The sequence below is a fragment of the Nannospalax galili genome, unplaced genomic scaffold (genome assembly GCF_000622305.1).
Source record: "Nannospalax galili isolate Female #2095 unplaced genomic scaffold, S.galili_v1.0 scaffold1054, whole genome shotgun sequence".
In the NCBI taxonomy this organism is placed as follows: Eukaryota; Metazoa; Chordata; class Mammalia; order Rodentia; family Spalacidae; genus Nannospalax; species Nannospalax galili.
In genome coordinates this window covers 321,103-340,331 of record NW_008335006.1, presented here as the reverse complement: position 1 = coordinate 340,331, position 19,229 = coordinate 321,103, and the positions used below count along the sequence as shown (strand labels likewise).

Here is a 19,229-nt window from a genome sequence, read left to right as displayed (position 1 = left end):
CTTTGAGCCCCATCCACTGTAGTTTTTATTTATTATTCCCAGAGCCATTGTTCCCTATTTTCCTTTGGAATCAAGAAGAATAAATGGAAATGTAAAGGCTAAGCAGTGGTAACCTTGATTTGTGTAATAGAGAAAACAAAGTGGTTGTTTCTGTTGTTTTTACTTTAACCTGTTATTGTAGGGTAAAAATGGGCTAGACAAGTCAATGTCAGCAACTTTTAAAAATTATTGTATCCCGGGGCTGGAGAGATGGCTTAGCGATTAAGAACACTGGCTGTTCTTGCAGAAGACCTGGGTTCGAATCCCAGCAACCACATGGAATCTAACAACTGTCTGTAACTCCAGTTCCAGGAGATCCGACAACCTCTTCTGTCCTCCATGGGCATTGCACAGTACAGATACATTTACCTACATGCAGGCAATACACACATAAACATAAAAATAAATAGAATGTTTTTTTTTTAATTACTGTGTCCCTGGCTGGAGTTAAGTTGGGCATTATCATAGCTTTTTACAACCTATAAAACAAATATAGCAGGTACCCAGTTTTTGCATTTGGGTGATGAAAAGCACAAAATGATAGTCCTCTGATCTGAATGAAACTTTAGGTATTATAGATAAAATTAGAAGTGATAAACCAGAAAGATGTGGGAGCCACCTTGTCACTTGATTATGTAAAGAGTAAATCTTATGCTAAAGAGATAGAATGGGTACAGTAATAAGATGTTTTCAGAAAGTATTATGTGTATGAGTGTTTTGCCTGCATGTATGTAAATGCACCCATGTTGTGCAATTCCTGCAGAAGCCAAAAGAGAGTGATTCCGTAGAACTGGAGTTACAGAGAGTTGTTAACTGCCATGTGGGTACTGGGAACTGAACCTAGGTCCTCTGTAAGAGTAGTCAGTGCTCTTAACTGCTGAGCATTTCTTCAGCCCCACCTTCTTTACATTTCTAATAATCAAGTCTTGTGTTTACTCTAGTAAATGTTAAAGGAACAAGAGACTGGGAAAGTGCATTATCAGTCCAGGTAAATTTTAGAGTCTTAAACCAGTGAGCATTTTTTTAAAAAACAAGTAAGTTAATTTGACAGGCTTTTTCTTAAATATAGCTAAAGCCAACTGTTTATTAAAGGTATAAATAAAATAGCCTTTTTAAAAAAATTGTGCCAGGAGCTGGAGTGATGGCTCAGCAGTTAAGAGTATTTCCTGAGTTCAATTCGAGTACCCACATTGGTGGCAGCTCACAACTGCCTGTAACTACCTCTAGAGGATCTAATGCCTTCTGGCCTCTGCAGTAACCCACACATATGGGGCATACATTCACACACACACCATGAAATTGGGTAGGGGGTAGTAAGGGCAGTGCAGATAGGGGAGGAGAGAAAAAGAATGGAAGGTGGCATTGAAGGGTAGTTACTCAAGGGAAAATGAGGATGTTGTTTTTAAAAGATTGAAGGCATTTGGGGCACAGACACAGAACAACCCTATTATTAACCCCACTATCATATGGTCATCTGAAAAATAGTCATTTCAGTATAAATTTATTTTTATATTTTAGTCAATATTTTTGGCTATAAAATATGTGTAAAAATATACTCATTTTAAATATTAAAAAAGGCAGATTCAGCTTTCAACACATTCGGACAACATTCTTTGTGTCTCTTCTACTTGACTGTTCTGTGCTAAAATAAGTATGTAGTTAAGGTTTAATCAAATTGAGATTTTTTTTTTACTGTATCAAGTATATTTGTAAAAATATTTTTTATTCTTTGAGAAGTTTATACTTGCATGCAAAGTGTTTTGATCACATTCACATTCCACTCCTCTTGGGTCCATTCTTACCCCAACAAGCATGTTCTTAATTTAATTTTTTGACTGATTGTTTGATGGTGAAGAGTCGAGTAGCTGGTAGTATATTCAGTGGCCTGGACACATGCCACCCCGTCTTACTCATCATACAGTCAGTGCACATGTGAAAACTGAAAAGGACCAAGTGCCTTAGTATTATTTTGAAAATAATTTTAACCCTGTAAGACCTTAGGAACCTTAAAGAGTCCATAGATCACAGTTTGAGAATCAGTGAATTGCAGAGTACTTTTCAGCCTTGGCACTAATGACATTTTGTTCTAGATAGTTCTTTGTTATGAGGGGCTATGCTGCAGATTGTAGGATATTTAGCAGTATCAACCTACTAGATGCCATTGTACCTCCTCATCTGTAACAATAAAAATCATTGCCAGTGTCTCTCAAGCAAGAATAGTATACAGACTTGTTTCTGTTATAACACCAGATCCAAGTGACCAAAGGCAAGTGTCTGCAATGTGAGTGACTGGAGAGGGAAGATAAGGTGTTTGGAATGAGAAAGGAATGGATTCAAGATGTATTTAGGAAAGAAAGTGAAAAGACTTGGTGTTTTTTTTTTTTTTGGTCTTTTTGAGACAGGGTCTCCCTGTAGCCCCAGCTGTCCTGGAACTCACTATGTAGACCAGGCTGGCATTGAACTCACAAAGATCCGCCTGGGATTAATCCCAGAGAGTGCTAGGATTAAGGGCGTGTGCTACCACGCCTGGCTAATTTTTTTAAAAAAGAAAGAAGCAGGTGTAGGAGGAAGGCTGGTGAGTTTTGCAGCAGCTTCTTACATAGCACAGTTGCTAACACTTTGATGTTTTACTTAAACACAGTGAATGCTCAATAATTGTGGGTTTGCAGTATTATCACAATGCTGGAGATCAAATCCAAGACCTGGGGCATACTAAACTAGTGTTATACCAGGGAACTACACCTAAGCTTTAGTAAATGTTTTGAAAGTAGAGATACTCCTGTTTCTGCAATAGAGAAAGACAACTTGGTTTGATACATTTTACATGATTTTATTTTCATGTTTTTGTAGATCAATATATAGATAGGGGTTTTTGCCAATGATAAACTACCAGGTTTTCATGAGAATATTTACCTTTCCATACTTAATTCTATATATTTATGTAAAAGTATGTTTTGAGTTATATGGTTTTTTAAAATTTCAATTAATGTATTTCAGTAATATCTCTAGATTTTGGGGGGTTTTTTGTTTTTGTTTTTGAGATAGTGTCTTGCTAAATAGTCCAAGCTGGCCTCAACTTGTAATCTTGTCCCTCTCTTTCCCTGGGATTACAGGCCTTTCATATCTTTAAGAATTAGTGTCTTTCTTTTCTTTTCAAAGGGACATTTTAAACTTAAGAACTCTATATCATATTTAGGACAAATTTTCATTTTCTGAATGATGCATTGAATTTTTGGTAGCTAAAAATATTCCAACTTTCTAAAAGCACTATGTTAACATATAATATATGTCATATATATGCCTTACTGACTTGTCATAAATACTTTTAGATTTATAATTTTATTTCTTTTTTCATAGATAACAGTTTAGAGGATCACAATGTTAACCTCTTTGAAGATTTTTGCAGTGAATCATCAGAAAATATGCAGGATGCATATAAATGTGAGTGTTTTTTATAAAGTTAAATGTACTTTATTAACCTCAATTATTTTGCTCCCAAAGACTTCTTATAGCTTATCCTTCCAAATTTAGTTTGGTCTTAACATTTGGCAATCCTTAAGGCAAACTAATTTAAAAGAAACGACCTTAATAAATGCAATTTCTAAAATTGTCTTGGCAGTAACAAAGAGCAACAGAACCAAATGCTATTCTCATTATGTAATAAAAGGTCAGGTCTTTTGGAGGAGGTGGTGCTTTGTGGCTCTTCTAAGAATGGTAATACTTGGGGCTGGACAGATGGCTCAGCAGTTAAGAGTGCTCACTGCTCTTGTAGAGGACCCGGGTTCGATTTCCAGCACCCACATGGCAGCTACGAACTGTCCTTAACTCCACTTCCAGGGGACTCCAAAGCCCTCTTCTGACCTCCTCAGCTTTGCACAACATGGTTGCGCGTATCTGTATGCAGGCAATACACTCATACACATAAAATAAAAATAATAAAACATTTACAACAAAAAAGAATGGTAACACTTAGTGCTCATTTTTAAACTGCTAATTAAGTGTTCTTTAAGTGTATATATATTTGTAAGTGTCTTTAGGCTAAAACATCTGTGAAATAAAGTTCCTGTTAATGTCAAGATGTGGTATATCATGCAATGGTTGAGATAATAAAACCTTTTCTGTGGAGCTTTTGGAAGCCAGTTTCTTAGGCAGCTTGGCATTTGCCTCATACTTCATGAACATTGTTTTTGTCTTTAAGGTCTGATGCTATATTTTGTGAACTGTTACATACTCCGTATGCTTTACATTATTAATCCTCATAAGAAACCTTGCCCTTTGTCATTCATCTACCTAAGCAAGAGATGGAAGCTTGTCTGGGTGGTCTTTCCTTCACTAGTAGCTCAACAGGGACTCTTGGAGAATCTGTAACCCAGAAGATGCATGCCTTATCATTAGGCTGTAAATACATTTTTTGCTATTTTAAAATGACTTGTACAGCATTTTGAAGAATACATATTTCTTTTGGGAGCAAGTATAGAAAGAATCTTGTTATGTAGCCTAGACTGGCCTCAAACTTGAGCTCTTTCTGGCCCAGCCTCCTAATTTCTACATTTGCTGTCATTTAAGTGGTCAGGGGCGTTCATTAATTGTTTCTCTTCATTGTTTTGAGACAGGGTCTCCCGGTAGCCTCCATCAGCCTGAAACTCACTATATAGAACAGGCTGGTCTCAATCTCACAGATTCACCTGCCCCTGCCTCCCAGGTGCTGGGATTAAAGGCATGCACCACCATGCCCAGCTCTCTCTTCAGTGTTTTTATTATCTGCACTTTGTAGATCATGTAACTGTTGAATCTTCATAATTGCCCTTGGTATGTAGTGGAAATTTGAATAGCTAATAAATTGCAACTGTAATAAGGAGATGAAAACATTTTCTTTTGACAAATCATAGTTACAATGTTAAAACTACTGTAATAAATGACTTTAGTGCTAAAATAAAATTATTGTTGAATTTCTTTTTCTCTCCTAGACTATCTGCTGCTGTAGAATAAGAACAAGTTTTAAAAGGTTAAAGACTTGTGTGCCTCTCATAAGAAATTACAGTTCCCTACCAGGTACAAACGTTAGAGTCTTCTAATTTTACCTAAAATGCTTGCTTTCTTCTCTCTCTCTCATTTTTTTTTCTTTTCCTTCTTTTCTTTCTTTTCTTCTTCCTTTTTCTGGGTGTGTGTGTATGTAAAATTTTCACTTTTTAGGGTGTTTCTAACCATTTTTAACTTGTTGACTATTTCTTTGAGATTATTAGGATAAGAGTATTTGGTAGGCTGGGTGTGTTGGCACATGCCTTTAATCCCAGCACTGGGGAGGCAGAGGCAGGAGGATCTCTGTGAGTTCAAGGACAGCCTGGTCTACATAGTGAGTTCCAGACACCTGGGATTACAGGGAGACCCTGTCTCAAAAAGACAAAACAAAACAAAAAAAAAGAGTATTTGGTAGGTGTTTGGAGGAGATGGGATCTGGTGGAGTTGTGTTTCTCTTCTGCTGAACTTAAAGGGAGAGTTTGGGAGTTTAATAGCTAGTGTAATACCAAACAGGAGGCACAGAGGAAAGCTACATGGTGATGGTCAAATTAAGAGTCCTTTCAATAGTCAGCACTCAAGAGCAAGTTAATGCTAGAAAGACCTCTCGACCCCAAGGAGAGGCAGAGCAGGATTTATAAAGCTTCAAACCACAGTTACATCATACCAGGGGCAAAGCCAATAATCATAGTTGCATCAGATGACCATAGTTAAACCAGACCAGGGGCAGGTCAGTTAACAGTTTTTCAGTTAACAAAATGTTTCTGAGTTTGAGTTAGGAAAAAAAAAGTTTCTCAGTATTACGGAAGCAATGTACTCCCTCAAATTGCAAGTGCAACCTCCATGAGGCCAAGGACTGTTCTGCCTGGCTGCACTTAGCCAGAGCAGGGGGAGCAAAAGTCAGCTCGAATAAAATGGAGTCAATTTGGTCATTTCAGCTGGCTCATAAGTTAAGCATGTGACTCATGTGCTCATGATTAGAAGTATTTATTTTCTGGTTCCTTGCTGAATTATATATTAACATTTTCTGTCAGTAGCAGTGTATCAGAGTAATTTATTTTGAAGTCTAGGAAGTAACTTGGTTATGTGTTTATCTGGAATAGTTTAGACTATTAGAATCTGGAAGACCCACAAGCTGACTGCTTTCATTCTTGATGTCCCTCCTGTGCTTGAAGCATACAGTTCTGATAAACTAGCCTAATCCCTCTACGCTGTCCTCATTGCTTTATTTGTCATGTGTGGATGATGGAGTAAAAATACTAAGTGGTTGCTGACTCAAAAGGGCACATGAATTTAATGAGCTGGGCTTGTGCTGTTAGTGTTGTTTTGCCCAGTTCGCAAGACCCCAAAGACCACCAAGGAGCCTACCAATGCAAATACATAAGGGTTCTTTTATTGTTGCAAGCTTAAGCTTGGCTCCACTCTGTCACTGACTCAGTGGATCTCAGATGTAAGACCCCCTTGCTTTGAGAGACAGAGGTTTTTATAGGTTTATTTCAGCAAGTTCAGCAAGTAGGAGAGTAGGGGGTCTTCAGCCTGGCAAGCATCTGATTGGTTACAGCTCGGTGCCAAACCATAAACTGCTGGCTTCAGAAAATCTGAAAAGATATCTGGACTTTTAGTACTTTACTGTCCCTGGTTAATTGACCATTGGCAGGGCAGTTGTTCTCTGTCCATTCCAAGTATTGTGGTTTTTCTTGGAACAGGGCCCAGGGCTGGGTCAGTCCTATGGAGGTTTTATCCAAGATGGAGTCACTCAGGTCTCTCAGTGTATATGTAGGTTTTTATAGTGTACCCGTGTGAATTTTACTGTGGCATGTAATTGTCTTTTAATGTTTAAAAGTGTTCAATAGTTTTTTTTGTTGTTGTTGTTTTCTTTTTTTTTTTTTTTTTGTTTTTTTTTTTTTTTTTTTTTGGTCTTTTTTGTAGCCCCAGCTGGCCTGGAACTCACTATGTAGACCAGGCTGGCTTCGAATTCAACAGAGATCTGCTTGCCTCTGCCTCTGGAGTGTGGGGATTAAAGGCGTACACCACCACGCCCAGCCCCATTGGGTTTTTAAAATAATATAAAGCTTCTTATTTTAGAAACTTAAAAGATCAAGTTCAAATAGGATGAAGGTAGAGATTAAATTTGTAAATAGAACTGTTGTTCCTTTAATATTACTACTGAAAACTATGGTAATATGGAGTTGATCGTTACGGATATTTTTCATGTAAGAAATACTATGTGGCTAGGTGTGATGGGTCACACTAAAATCCTAGTAATAAAGAGGCTGGAGCAGGAGACCTGATTGTTTAACTTCAGGCTGGGCTACGTAGTGAGACTCTGCCTCAAAAAGTATAAATTAGGAACTGGAAAAATGGTTCAGTGGTTAAGAGCACTGGCTGCTCTTGTAGAGGGTTGGCTTTCCAGGATCCACATGAGGCTAACAACCATCTGTAACTCCAGCTGCAGGGGAATCCTACGCCCTCTTCTGACCTCCACAGGCACTGCACGACATAGGTGCACTAACACACATGCAGGCAATATATTTACACATAAAATAAAAAATAAAGATAAAAATGTAAATAAATAAAAAATAAAATTGGAATAAATTCTCTTTAGCCACTTAGAAGTATTAGGTTTTTCAGCTTCTGTTTGTTGATAGCACCAGCCAGGCCATCTCTAAAGGTACTATATCCAACATTGCTCATGGAAGGCAGCTTCCAAACTGTTCAGGAGTTCATTATTGTTGAGAAGGTCACTCTGAATCCTTCAAATCTTGGAAAGTACAAGTTTATGGGACTGTGCATTTAGATTTTTTTTTGATTTAGGATCTACTGGTGACTTAATATTTTCATTATGAGCATTAATTCTACAAGTCTATAAATAGAGATATAGCAACAGAGAATGGAGTAAATCTGCAATCTTTAAGGATATGATTTAGGAATTGGTGTTTTAAGATATTATTTTTATTTTATGTATATGAGTCATTCGGTGCCCATGGAGGTCAGGAGAGGGCATCAGATCCCCTGGAACTGGAGGTACTGGTGGTTGTTAGCTGCCATGTGGATGCTGGGGTGCCTAGGTCTTCTGCAAGAACAGCCAGTGCTCTTAACCACTGAGCCATCTCTCCAGCCCCAGGAATTGGTGTTTTAAAACTTTTACCTGTTTTACCATCAACTATAACTTCCTTACATATTAGAGGAAAAGAAATTTTAGATAAGTTTTATTTAGCTTAGGTTGTACTTCATTTGGTATTATAGTATTTGCTTTAAATGATCATGTTTTCATTTAGAAATTAAAGGACATAAATTTACCAGTTTAATTTTTAATCCTCTTTCCACTAGGCTTAATAGGAAATGATGTCAAATCCCTTCATTCCATCATTAATCCTCCTATAGCTAAGTAAGTACTGTCACTATATTGTTTTTTTCATAGGCTGTCGAGAAAATCTCCTAGTTTTCTCTGATGGACATTATTAGTGACTTACATAATTAGCAAAATGTTAATGGAAAAAATATTTGTGACTTTCTACCATAGGTAATTATAAATATATGTTAGTATGTATCTTAAAAGTGATTCCCCCCTCCCCAGTGTAATGTTAAGAATTTTTAATGCAACAATAGCATACTCTTCATAAAAATGAATTTAAAATACTCAAGACTGTAGTTAGCCCTTTTTGTTGCTTGGTTATTTTGTTAGATAATGTGGCAGGAGTAAGAGAGGGACAAGGGAGCGCAGTATGGGATGATGATGATCAAAATGCATTATATACATGTGTGAAAATGTGATAATGAAATCCATTGTTTTGTATAATAATATACACAAACTTTAGAAAACCAAAAAACATGTTTTCAATTTTTCTGCTGTTAACGTACTCATAATTTATAGGATATTAATCAGCTTTTATTAATGTTAAATATTTAATTTGTACAGCAGAGATATTTTGGTTGTGTAATTCAGTAATATATGCATCATAATGCATGTCCTTTTTCTTCTTTTAAACAGAATTCGTAATATTGGAATCATGGCTCATATTGATGCAGGCAAAACTACCACTACAGAAAGAATACTATACTATTCTGGATACACAAGATCACTGGGAGGTTAGAATGGATTCCTCCTCTCCCCACTCCCCCATTAGCAAAAGCATCAATGGAAAATATTTTGATTAAGAAGTCAACCTAGAGACTTTGACTATGGCATGGAGTCACTGATGTCTAAACCACAACATAAAGATAAGGTAGTTGCAATACCCACTGAAGGGTCTTCTAAGATTTAACTGAACATTTAGACTCCAGAAGGCTATTATGGGCCTTGTTTGGCACTAGGGTGGGAACTATACCCTCGTATTAGAGATTTCTTTCTACAAAAACCACCCTCATTTAGAAAACTCAGTTATAGTTTCTGCATTCCTTATAAGTGATGTACCTTTACCCACTCAGGAAGCTCAAGGTATATATCTCCAAGTTACAGCTCTTTTCAATTCAGTTTTAGTTAATCACTCAGAAGTGTTTTTTTTCTGTGTTACATTTAGAGAACAGAAGTAGTTAACCTATTTCTGTTGTCTGATTTCTACAAGAAAAAAATTGGAAAGTTAACTGAAAGCCAAATTCTCATCTAGAAAACGAAAAGATTTTATTGATCCTTACCTAAGTTTTGAATTGACTTTTTAAATTTATTTTATTTTATTTTATGTGTATGAGTGTATTGTCTGCATGTATGTGAGTGCACCCAGGTCGTGCAATGCTGTGGAGGTCAGAAGAGGACTTCGGATTCCCCTGGATCTGGAGTTAAGGACAGTTTGTAGCTGCCATGTGGGTGCTGGGAATCGAACCTGGGTCCTTTGTAAGAGCAGTCAGTGCTCTTAACTGCTGAGCCATCCCTCCAGCCCCTGAATTGACTTTTTAATTGTAACTTACACAAATTTAGGTTCTTGGGCAGGCATGCATATATGAATTTACAACACATATGGTTTTGTTGCATATTTTTTTTCTGTTCATTATTTTTCTGTTTATTTATTTAATTAATTTGTTCTTTTTGAGACAGGGCCTCCCTGTAGCTCTAGCTGGCCTGGAACTTGCTGTGTAGCCCAGGCCTTGGTCTCATGGAGATCCGCCTGCCTCTGCCTCCCAAGTGCTGGGATTAAAGGTGTGTACCACCATACCCAGCCCTGTTTAATTTTTGACAATTTCATACATGTATGCCATGCATTGTTATCCCCCATTACTCCTCTTGTCCTCCACACCCTTCCACTGAACCCCTTCTCAGCTGGTCTCACTTCTACTTTAAAGTCTTTTCATGTGTGTGACCCACTGCATTTAATTAAAAAGGTTACTTGCGTGAGCATGGATTGGAGGTTATTGTTTTTAAATACTGCTTCTCTAGCCCTCACTGTGGGTTCAGGTGGTCTAGGTAATGGTATGCACCCTATTAGAAACAATTTCTCTAGACTATTGAATGAGACTTGGTACGTAGTCGAAAAAAGAGCACAAGGATTAGAGGCTTCAAGATAATAAGTTTCTAAATGTAGTGCCACCTGCATTTTTCATAGAATTACTCCACGTAAATAGGTATATGACATACAGCAAGATGTGGAACACTGTTAGGCTTCCTCTGTGGTATCATAAGTCTCATAATAATCCTCCCTCACAGTCTCAATTTGTATACCTGAGGTGATTGTACTTTCCAAGTTACCATTTTTTAAAATTGTGGCAAAAAATTTTAATCCATAAGTGTTTATACATACAGTTCAGTATAGCTTAAGTATTCCTTATATAACATGATATCAGAAATATTTCAGATTTTAGAGGTTTTGGTTTTGAAATACTTTCTTGGACTGTACTGATTGGGCATTCCTAATCTGGAAATCTAAAACTAGAAATCAGAAATACTATAAGATTGGAAACATCAAAAACTGATTTTAGATTTCTATAGACCTAGAAACTAAGCAAGTTGTGGCATAACTTAGTGGCCCATGGTTGATACTGTTAGAAGACTAATTATGAAGGCATAACATGAAATAATGAAATAAAGATCTTTATTATTGTGAAAAACTTTAATGTTTTTAAAATGTACTGCCTTTTTTGGTTAGTATTTGGTCTTGTTTGTTTTGAGGTAGCTCAGATTGGCTTTGAACTCATGATTCTTTAATAGAATTTCTTTAATTCTGTTATGTACTCTTTCCTGTTTTAGCTAGCTGGAGTTTCATGGCAAACTTACTAATCTTGCTGAAGAAGCTTTTTCTCCTATGAATACATATGTAGAGAATGATGAAGTCTCTGAGAATTAAAGTAAATATTTTGGGAAAGTTTTTTTGTAAAACAAGTTGAACTATTTCAGATACATTTCAAGAACCAATAAAATATATTTGCTATTAAACCTAAACTGTCCTCTTTTTTCCTGATTAGATGTTGATGATGGAGATACAGTGACAGATTTCATGGCTCAAGAACGAGAAAGGGGCATTACTATTCAGTCAGCTGCTGTGACGTTTGATTGGAAAGGGTATAGAATCAATCTGATTGATACGCCAGGTACGGTTTCACCATGTACAGATCCTGCATCATTTGGGTTGTTTCTGTGGATTATTTAAAAATTATGGTAAAAAACATGTCATAAAATGTACTATAAACATTTTAAGTGTATAGAATAAAATACTATATTCCTGTTGCTATGAAACTGATCTCTAGAACTTTGAGTTCTAGAACATCAATGCTCCTTTGTCCCCTCTCCCTCCCTACCCTTAATGACCATCATTCCTTTTTCTACATCCTTTTTCTACATTCCTTTTTCTAACATGACTACTCTAGATAACTTATATAAATGGAATCACAGTATTTGTAATTTTGTGATTGGCATATTTATTTGAATTAGTGTAAAGTTCTCATGTAATAGGATTTCCTTTTTTTAATATTTATTATTTTTATTTTAAGTGTAAGAGTGTATTGCCTGCATGTATGTGAGTGCACCCGTGTCATGCAGTGCCACGGAGGTCAGAAGCGGGCGTCAGAGTCCCCTGGAACTGGAGTTAAGGACAGTTCGTAGCTGCCATGTGGGTGCTGGGAATCGTACCTAGGTCCTCTGCAAGAGCAGTCAGTGCTCCTAACCGCTGAGCCATCTCTCCAGCCCGATTTCCTTTCTTTTAAAGCTATGTACATGTACTTCCATTGTACATGCACTTGTCTCTCAGTATGCATGACAAATTGGTTCCAGGACCTCCCGCAGACACTAAAATCTATAGATATTCAAATCTCTTCTGTAAAATGGAATAATATTTGCATATGGCCTGTTTATATCCTCTTGTATACCAACAGGATCGAATGTAGTGGAAATGCTCTCTGTGGTTGTTATTCTGAGATCAATGACTAAAAAGTCTGTACTTCTGAACAGACACATCTTTTTTTTTCTGAAGGGTTTCAATCTATACTTGAATCTAGACACAGAACCTGTGGGTGTGGAGAGGCAACTAATGTGCCATATTGCTGATTGATTGATTGATTGATTGATTGATTTGGGTGACTTCCTCCTTTTGGCTATTATGAATAATGCTGCTGTGAACATGGGCCAACAGATGGTTGATTTCTTCTTTTTTTTTTTTTGTCTTTTTGAGGCAGGGTCTCCCTATAGCCTTAGCTGGCCTGGAAATCATTATGTAGACCAGGCTCGCCTTGAACTCATGGAGATCCACTGCCTCTGCCTCCCATGTGCATGGATTAAAGGTGTGTGCCACCGCACCACCTGGCTTAAGTGCTTCTCATTCTTTTCTTAGGTCATGTGGACTTTACCTTGGAGGTCGAGCGCTGCCTAAGAGTGTTGGATGGTGCAGTGGCTGTGTTTGATGCCTCAGCTGGTGTAGAGGTAAATGCTATTACCAAAGTGAAGACAGAACAGCATGAGTTTTTAAAAAGGTGGAATTAGTTCATTATAACCATTTATTTGGTAAGTACACAAAATCAGATTGTGTTTCCATAAAGGAAGTTGGAATTTAATAGTGAAAAGCACCAGGCTTTGTGACACAAGCCTTTTATCCCAGCATTTGGGAGGCTGAGGCAGGCAGAGCTCTGAGTTCAAGGCCAGCCTGGTCTACATAGAGTGTTCTAGGCCAGCTGGGCCTACAGGGAGACTCTGTCTCCAAAAGACCAGAGAGAGAGAGGGGGGGGAGGGAGGGAGGGAGAGAGGGAGAGAGAGAGGGAGAGAGAATAGGCAGAATGGGTACTTGTGGTGACATAAGAGGGTTTTTTTTTTTTTTTTTAATGTTTATAAGTGTTTCACCTGTATATATGTAAGTGCACCTGTGTTGTACAATGCCCACAAAGGTCAGAAGAGGGTGTTGGATCCCCTGGAACTGGAGTTATGGACAGTGGTTAGCTACTATGTGGGTGCTAGGAATCAAACCTGGGTCCTCAGGAAGAGCAGACAATGCTCTTAACCACTGAGCCATCTTTCCAGCCCCAGAACAGGTTTCTTATGAAAGGCTGGAGAGAATTTCTGAAGTGATAGCATTTTCTTGAGTAGTGTTACACAAAGGTGTATTTTTTATCAAAGCTCAATCTATGCATTTAAAGTCGATGGATTTTGCTGTTTATAAGTTTTACGTAAACAAATATCAAACTCTTCTGATTGATATTGGTGCATTAGACTTTTCATGTTTTGCTTCAAGGCCTTTGGACTCCATGATTTACAGATATGAATAGATTCAGACTGTATTTATATACTTAATATGTGCAAAAAATGAAATCAGTAGAAGAAAAGCAAATGTGAATGACTACTTAGAAATAATAGATTTAGTCTGTCCCTACCCTTGACCTTCTCAATTTAACATTCAAATATTGTAATAAGAAGGGTTGTTCTTTTTTTGTCATAGTAGTGTTTTTATTCTGATTTGTTAAATAAGGCAAAAAAAAAAAATCCTGTTTTATACTTCAAAACACTGACATTGGCAGGTGTGGTGGTACATGCCTGTCATCCCAGCTCTTGGGAGGTAGAAGGAAGATCAGGAATGCAAGGTCCACCGTGCTACATAGCAAGTTCAGCATGGGCTAGATGACATCTTGTGTTATAAATACATAAACAAACAAATAAATAATAAACCAGATTAAAGAAAAACAGCAGACATTAAATTAGTTCTTTTTTTGTGTGATATGTATTGGGGAAAAAAATCAAACAAAGGTCTTCTGACTTTCAGTTATGCTCTCTTTTGGTGACTCCATACCTCCCACATGTTAAATCTCTTTGTGGGAACTTAGTCCCTCCCCGGCAGAAACCTCACCAACATGAAAAACAGCATTGTTCTCGAGTAGTATGAGGCTCATTCTTCATCTTACTCTATGTAGCCCAGTTCTGTTAACCTGGGAGCAAAGTACTGGCCCTAGAAACAGCAGTGCAGTGGTTCTCATTCTCTACAGATTCAGCCTTGTTATCACAGATGCTTGGATCTCTTCATCCCATGTCTAACAACAGTTGTATTTTCTCTCATTTTTGCTTCAGGCCCAGACTCTCACAGTGTGGAGACAAGCTGATAAACACAAAATTCCTCGAATCTGTTTTGTAAACAAAATGGACAAAACTGGTGCAAGGTATATAATATAAACTGTGTTTCTTTGTCTTATGAAGGTTTTAAAAAAACGCTTTATAGCTTGAATTTAGAAATAGCTAGTCTTATAGGGTATGATTATTCTGTGGAATCCTACTGGGTTTCAACTTAAGCTGTGGAAATAACTTACACTTAGAAATAACTATTCTTACAAGGTACAGTTATTCTCTGGAATCTTAAGAAAGGTGGGTATGATGATGCACACCTTTAATCCCAACACTCAGGAGGCAGAGGCAGGTGGACTCTGACATTGAAGCCAGCCTGTTCTGCATAGTGAGTTCTAGGCCAGCTGGGGCTACAGGGAGACCCTGTCTCAAAAAATTTAAAGCAACTCAATCATGGTTGAGACTGCTAAAGAGCTGCTAAGTGGCAAGCCATCTGTATCTAATGAACAGGGGCTGGAGCATGTTTTGTAGGATCCTGAGGGAGTGTTTGATGTTTCTGTTATTTCTCTTTACTCTGTAGTGTAACACCTGTTAACTGTTGAAAGCTATTGCAGTCCCCATGATTGCTAGAATTAGAGAGTATGGTTTCCTGCCATTGACTCACAGAATGGTGTTTTTCCATGTCTATAGTTAGTGGGTATCAGGCACAGCAAAAAAGAACTGGGAGGGAGAATGTGTATGTCAGGCAGCAGACAGTTACTGCTGAGATAGTGGTGATCTGGGCCTCTTGCTCAAAGGCTTATATAGAGTAGCAGTTCAAAATGGATATTTTTTTTCTAATAACATAGAGAATCAAAAATAGAAGGATTTGATGAAAATGTGAGCTGGAATGAATCAAGAATTTTAAGATTCTGGGGGAAGATGTTGTACGGCAGAGCTTGGTCAGTGGTGGGAGAGTGCCAAAAATGAAACACGCAAGCTGTCCTTCCCCTAAGACACAGTCATGTGCTTTGTGATTATGTAGCTTCCTCAGCAATTCTGGTTAAAGGACTCTTGATTAAAAATGAATAGCACAACAATCTTTGATATTTGCTAGGGTCAAGTTTAAGCCTTTGTTTAGAGTTTCTTATACGAGATGGAAGTGCATGTTTACTGACTTACAATGTCCAGTGATAAGGAGATGCCTGGGTGTACTAGGCTGGTTCTCAAAGAGGTTGGGGGACTGGAGAGATGGCTCAGTGGTTAAGAGCACTGGCTAGTCTTGCAGAAGACCCAGGTTCAAACCCCAGCACCCACATGGCGGCTATCAACCATCTGTAACTCCAGTTCCAGGGGCTCCAACGCCTTCTTCTGTCCTCCAAGGACACTGCACAACACAGCTACACTTACACACATGGAAGCATAACACTCATATAAATAGATAAATAGATTAGATGATTGATAGATAGATGATAGATAGATAGATAGATAGATAGATAGATAGATAGATAGATAAGGAAAGGAAAGGAAAGGAAAGGAAAGGAAAGGAAAGGAAGAGGAGAAGAGAAGAGGTTGTTGGGGTCAGAGTGATCTGTGTATAAGTATAAATCAGTCTTTGTGCCAGCAATGGCATGCATGCCATGGGTAGTGAACTCCAGCATTAGCATAGACACAAACAGGGTAGCATATGATCTTAATGCCCATGATAAAAGTATAGAAACATCATCAGTTTGGCTCCTGGAAGAAAGAATCCTTGATTCAAATGAAATCTTCCATTTGGGCCTAATTATGTGATCTTAATTAACCTTAGGGTAAAGTTTGGTTATGTGACGTTCACAATAATAATTCCTTAAACTTCCACATGGCAGAATTATGGTAAATAATCACTATTAGCAAGTTTATTCAAGGTACTGTCCTGTTGAAAACTGTTGAGCTGCTGAACATTAAGGAGAATAAAGGAATTATTTTAGAGAACATTCTTAAACCTGTTATGAGAATTATTTTCACTATATTTCTAACTATGATTGTTTTGCTTTTTGCAGTTTTAACTATACAGTTGAAAGCATCAGGAAGAAGTTAAAGGCAAAGCCTCTGCTTTTACAGGTAAATTAGTTAACATCATTGTCTTCTGTTGCCTATCAATTCATTGTGATGTACATACTTTTGAAGCAGTCTCAAATATAAATAAATACAGCTCTAGATTGAGTTAAAACAGTAATAGGAAATTTGATAAAATTATATAATTAGATGAATTTTGTCACCAATGCAGTTCTAAGTGAATGAATAATCACATAATAAGGCCAATCTCACTCTGACTGACAGTTGCCAATTGGTGAAGCCAAAGCTTTCAAAGGAGTGGTAGATGTAGTAAGTAAAGAAAAACTTCTTTGGACTTCTAATTCGGCTGATGGAAAAGACTTCGAGAGAAAACCCCTCTTGGAAAAGAGTGATCCGGAATTGCTGAAGGAGACAACTGAAGCAAGGAATGTCTTAATCGAACAAGTAAAACAAATACTTTGAGTTTAAAATTGCACAGGTGTTCAGTAATTTTGGACATACTGATTATGAAATTTTATATATACTTCATATATATGTAATGCAACTGAACACTGACGTGTCTACCACCCACAGACAAGTCAAATATGAACTGCTTGGTTTTCTATCCATCCATCCATATTTGTTTTGGTTTTTATTGGTTGTTCTGTATGGGGTTTTGTGTGTGCACATGTGCGAGTGTGTGTGTGCTCAGAGTTGATCCTAGGATTTGGTAGGTGCCAAGCATTTACTTTACTACTAAGCAGCAGTCAACTATTAATAGTTTGTTTTTCCCACCCAGTTTAAATATTTGCTCCCTTATACTGTTACCCACATTTGAAACTGTTTTAGGATTATGATCATGACTTTTTGTTGTTATTTGTTTTGTTTGTTTTGGGGGTTTTTTGGTTTTGTTTTTGAGACATGGTCTCCTTGTAGCCTTGGCTGACCTAGAACTCACCATGTAAACTAGGCTGACCTCCATCTCACAAAGATCCACCTCCTCCCCTGCCTCCTGAGTGCTGGGATTAATGGTGTGGGCCACATGCCCAGCATGACTTGTTTTTGTTTTTTGAGACAGAGTCTTGATTCATAGCCCAGGCTATTCTGAAACTTGTTATCCACCTGCCTCAGCCTCCCAGGTGCTAGGATTGCAGGTATATGCCACCATGCTTAGCCTGTTTTATTAATTTATTGTCAGCAGAATCATCTTGTTTCATATAGGCAAGTGGTTATGACAAGAACGTGAACTAGATAATTACATTTGTATTAGTAGTGCCAGCAACCACCAACTGAACTGTTTTTCTTTCTTTGGTCAGGACTATAGTCAGATCAGGTCTTTTACTTTGATTATCTTGTGAAATCTGGTGATCAATTAGAATGTCAATGGGATATGGGGTGAAATTTATGAACTAAAGGTCCCCCAATTTATCCAAAAACAAGCAACCTTTTGTTCAAATTACCATTGGTATAAGGTGGGCATTTTCTTTCTTTTTAGAAACTTTTATTTATTTATTTTAAATTCACGTGTATGGGTGTTTTGCCTGCATGTATACAAGTGCACCCATGTGTACAGTGCCCACAGAGTTTGGAAGAAGGCATTGGATCCCCTGGAACTGGAGTTATGGAGGGTTGTTGGCTGCCATGTGGGAGCTGGGAACCAAACCCAGATCTACTGCAAGAGCAGCCAGTACTCTTAACTGCTGAGCCATCTCTTCAGCCCCTTCATTTTCTTTCTTTTCTTGGAAGCACTGAGTTCATAGCACTTGACTGAGTCCAGCTCCTACTGAATTTAGGAAAATCATAGTATATCTTCAATTTCCAATGTCCTTTTCTTTGAAAGAAAAATTGTTTTTAAAAGGTAGAAAGAGTTATTTGGCCTTTATAAGGCAAATCATATAACTGTCTTGAAATACATCACTAATGCTTATTTCTAGTATTTAGTTAATAGCTGAATAGTGAAAATAAATGCAAGTTTGTGTAACTTAAAAGTCTTTCTTCATAGGTGGCTGATTTAGATGATGAATTTGCTGACCTGGTTTTAAGAGAATTTAGTGAAAATTTTGATTTGCTACCAGCTGAAAAGGTAATTGTGTTGTTCAATCACTTTGTCAAAATTTTACTGATTGAATACATTGTCCTTTTTCTGTCTTATATTGTGTTTGTATATTAAATTTGAACACTTGTAGAAAATGGTGGTTTAAAAATTAAGGTAAGGTCATGTTCATATACGTACTTAAGGCCATCGATACAGTTTCCAGATTGGCTTCACCAAATCAGAAGTTGAATCGGTTTTACTTATGTAGAGTCGAGATCAGTTAATTTCCTCATGTAGCCTTTTCTCTTCATTCTATTTTTAATTTTATTTATTATTTTTATTTTATATGTATGAGTATATTGCCTGCATGTATGTCAATGCACCTGAGTTGTACAGTGCCTGTGGAGATCAGAAGAGGGAGTTGGATCCCATGGAACTGGAGTTACCGACGGTTGTTAGCTACCATGCGGGTGCTGGGAACTGAACCTGGGTCCTCTGCAAAAGCAGTCAATGCTCTTGACCTCTGAGCCATCTCTTCACCCCGATTCTGTTTATTTTTTTAAGGATGTTTAGGGAAATCACAAAGTTGTACTTAAAACTTATATTTTAAGTGCTTCAGGCTACTACAATGATTTTTCTTTTCTTAGCCTTTTAATGTTT

The 19,229-nt window shown here is 37.5% G+C and overlaps 1 protein-coding gene across 7 annotated transcripts in view; it reads left to right on the top strand.

Annotated features, from left to right (window-relative positions):
• Positions 1–19,229, top strand: part of Gfm2 (G elongation factor mitochondrial 2) — a 37,967-nt gene that overhangs the window by 1,861 nt on the left and 16,877 nt on the right. For 3 of the 7 annotated variants that reach the window (XM_017797305.2, XM_008829723.3, XM_029561900.1), the window contains exons 2-11: positions 3,397–3,480; positions 5,007–5,091; positions 8,386–8,443; positions 9,047–9,144; positions 11,449–11,574; positions 12,810–12,898; positions 14,528–14,616; positions 16,540–16,600; positions 16,820–16,999; positions 18,537–18,617. In XM_017797305.2, coding sequence (XP_017652794.1) covers positions 3,418–3,480; positions 5,007–5,091; positions 8,386–8,443; positions 9,047–9,144; positions 11,449–11,574; positions 12,810–12,898; positions 14,528–14,616; positions 16,540–16,600; positions 16,820–16,999; positions 18,537–18,617 — 930 coding nt within the window. In that variant the 5' untranslated portion in view covers positions 3,397–3,417. The other 4 variants (XM_029561901.1, XM_029561903.1, XM_029561902.1 and 1 more) reach the window with 4 other exon arrangements.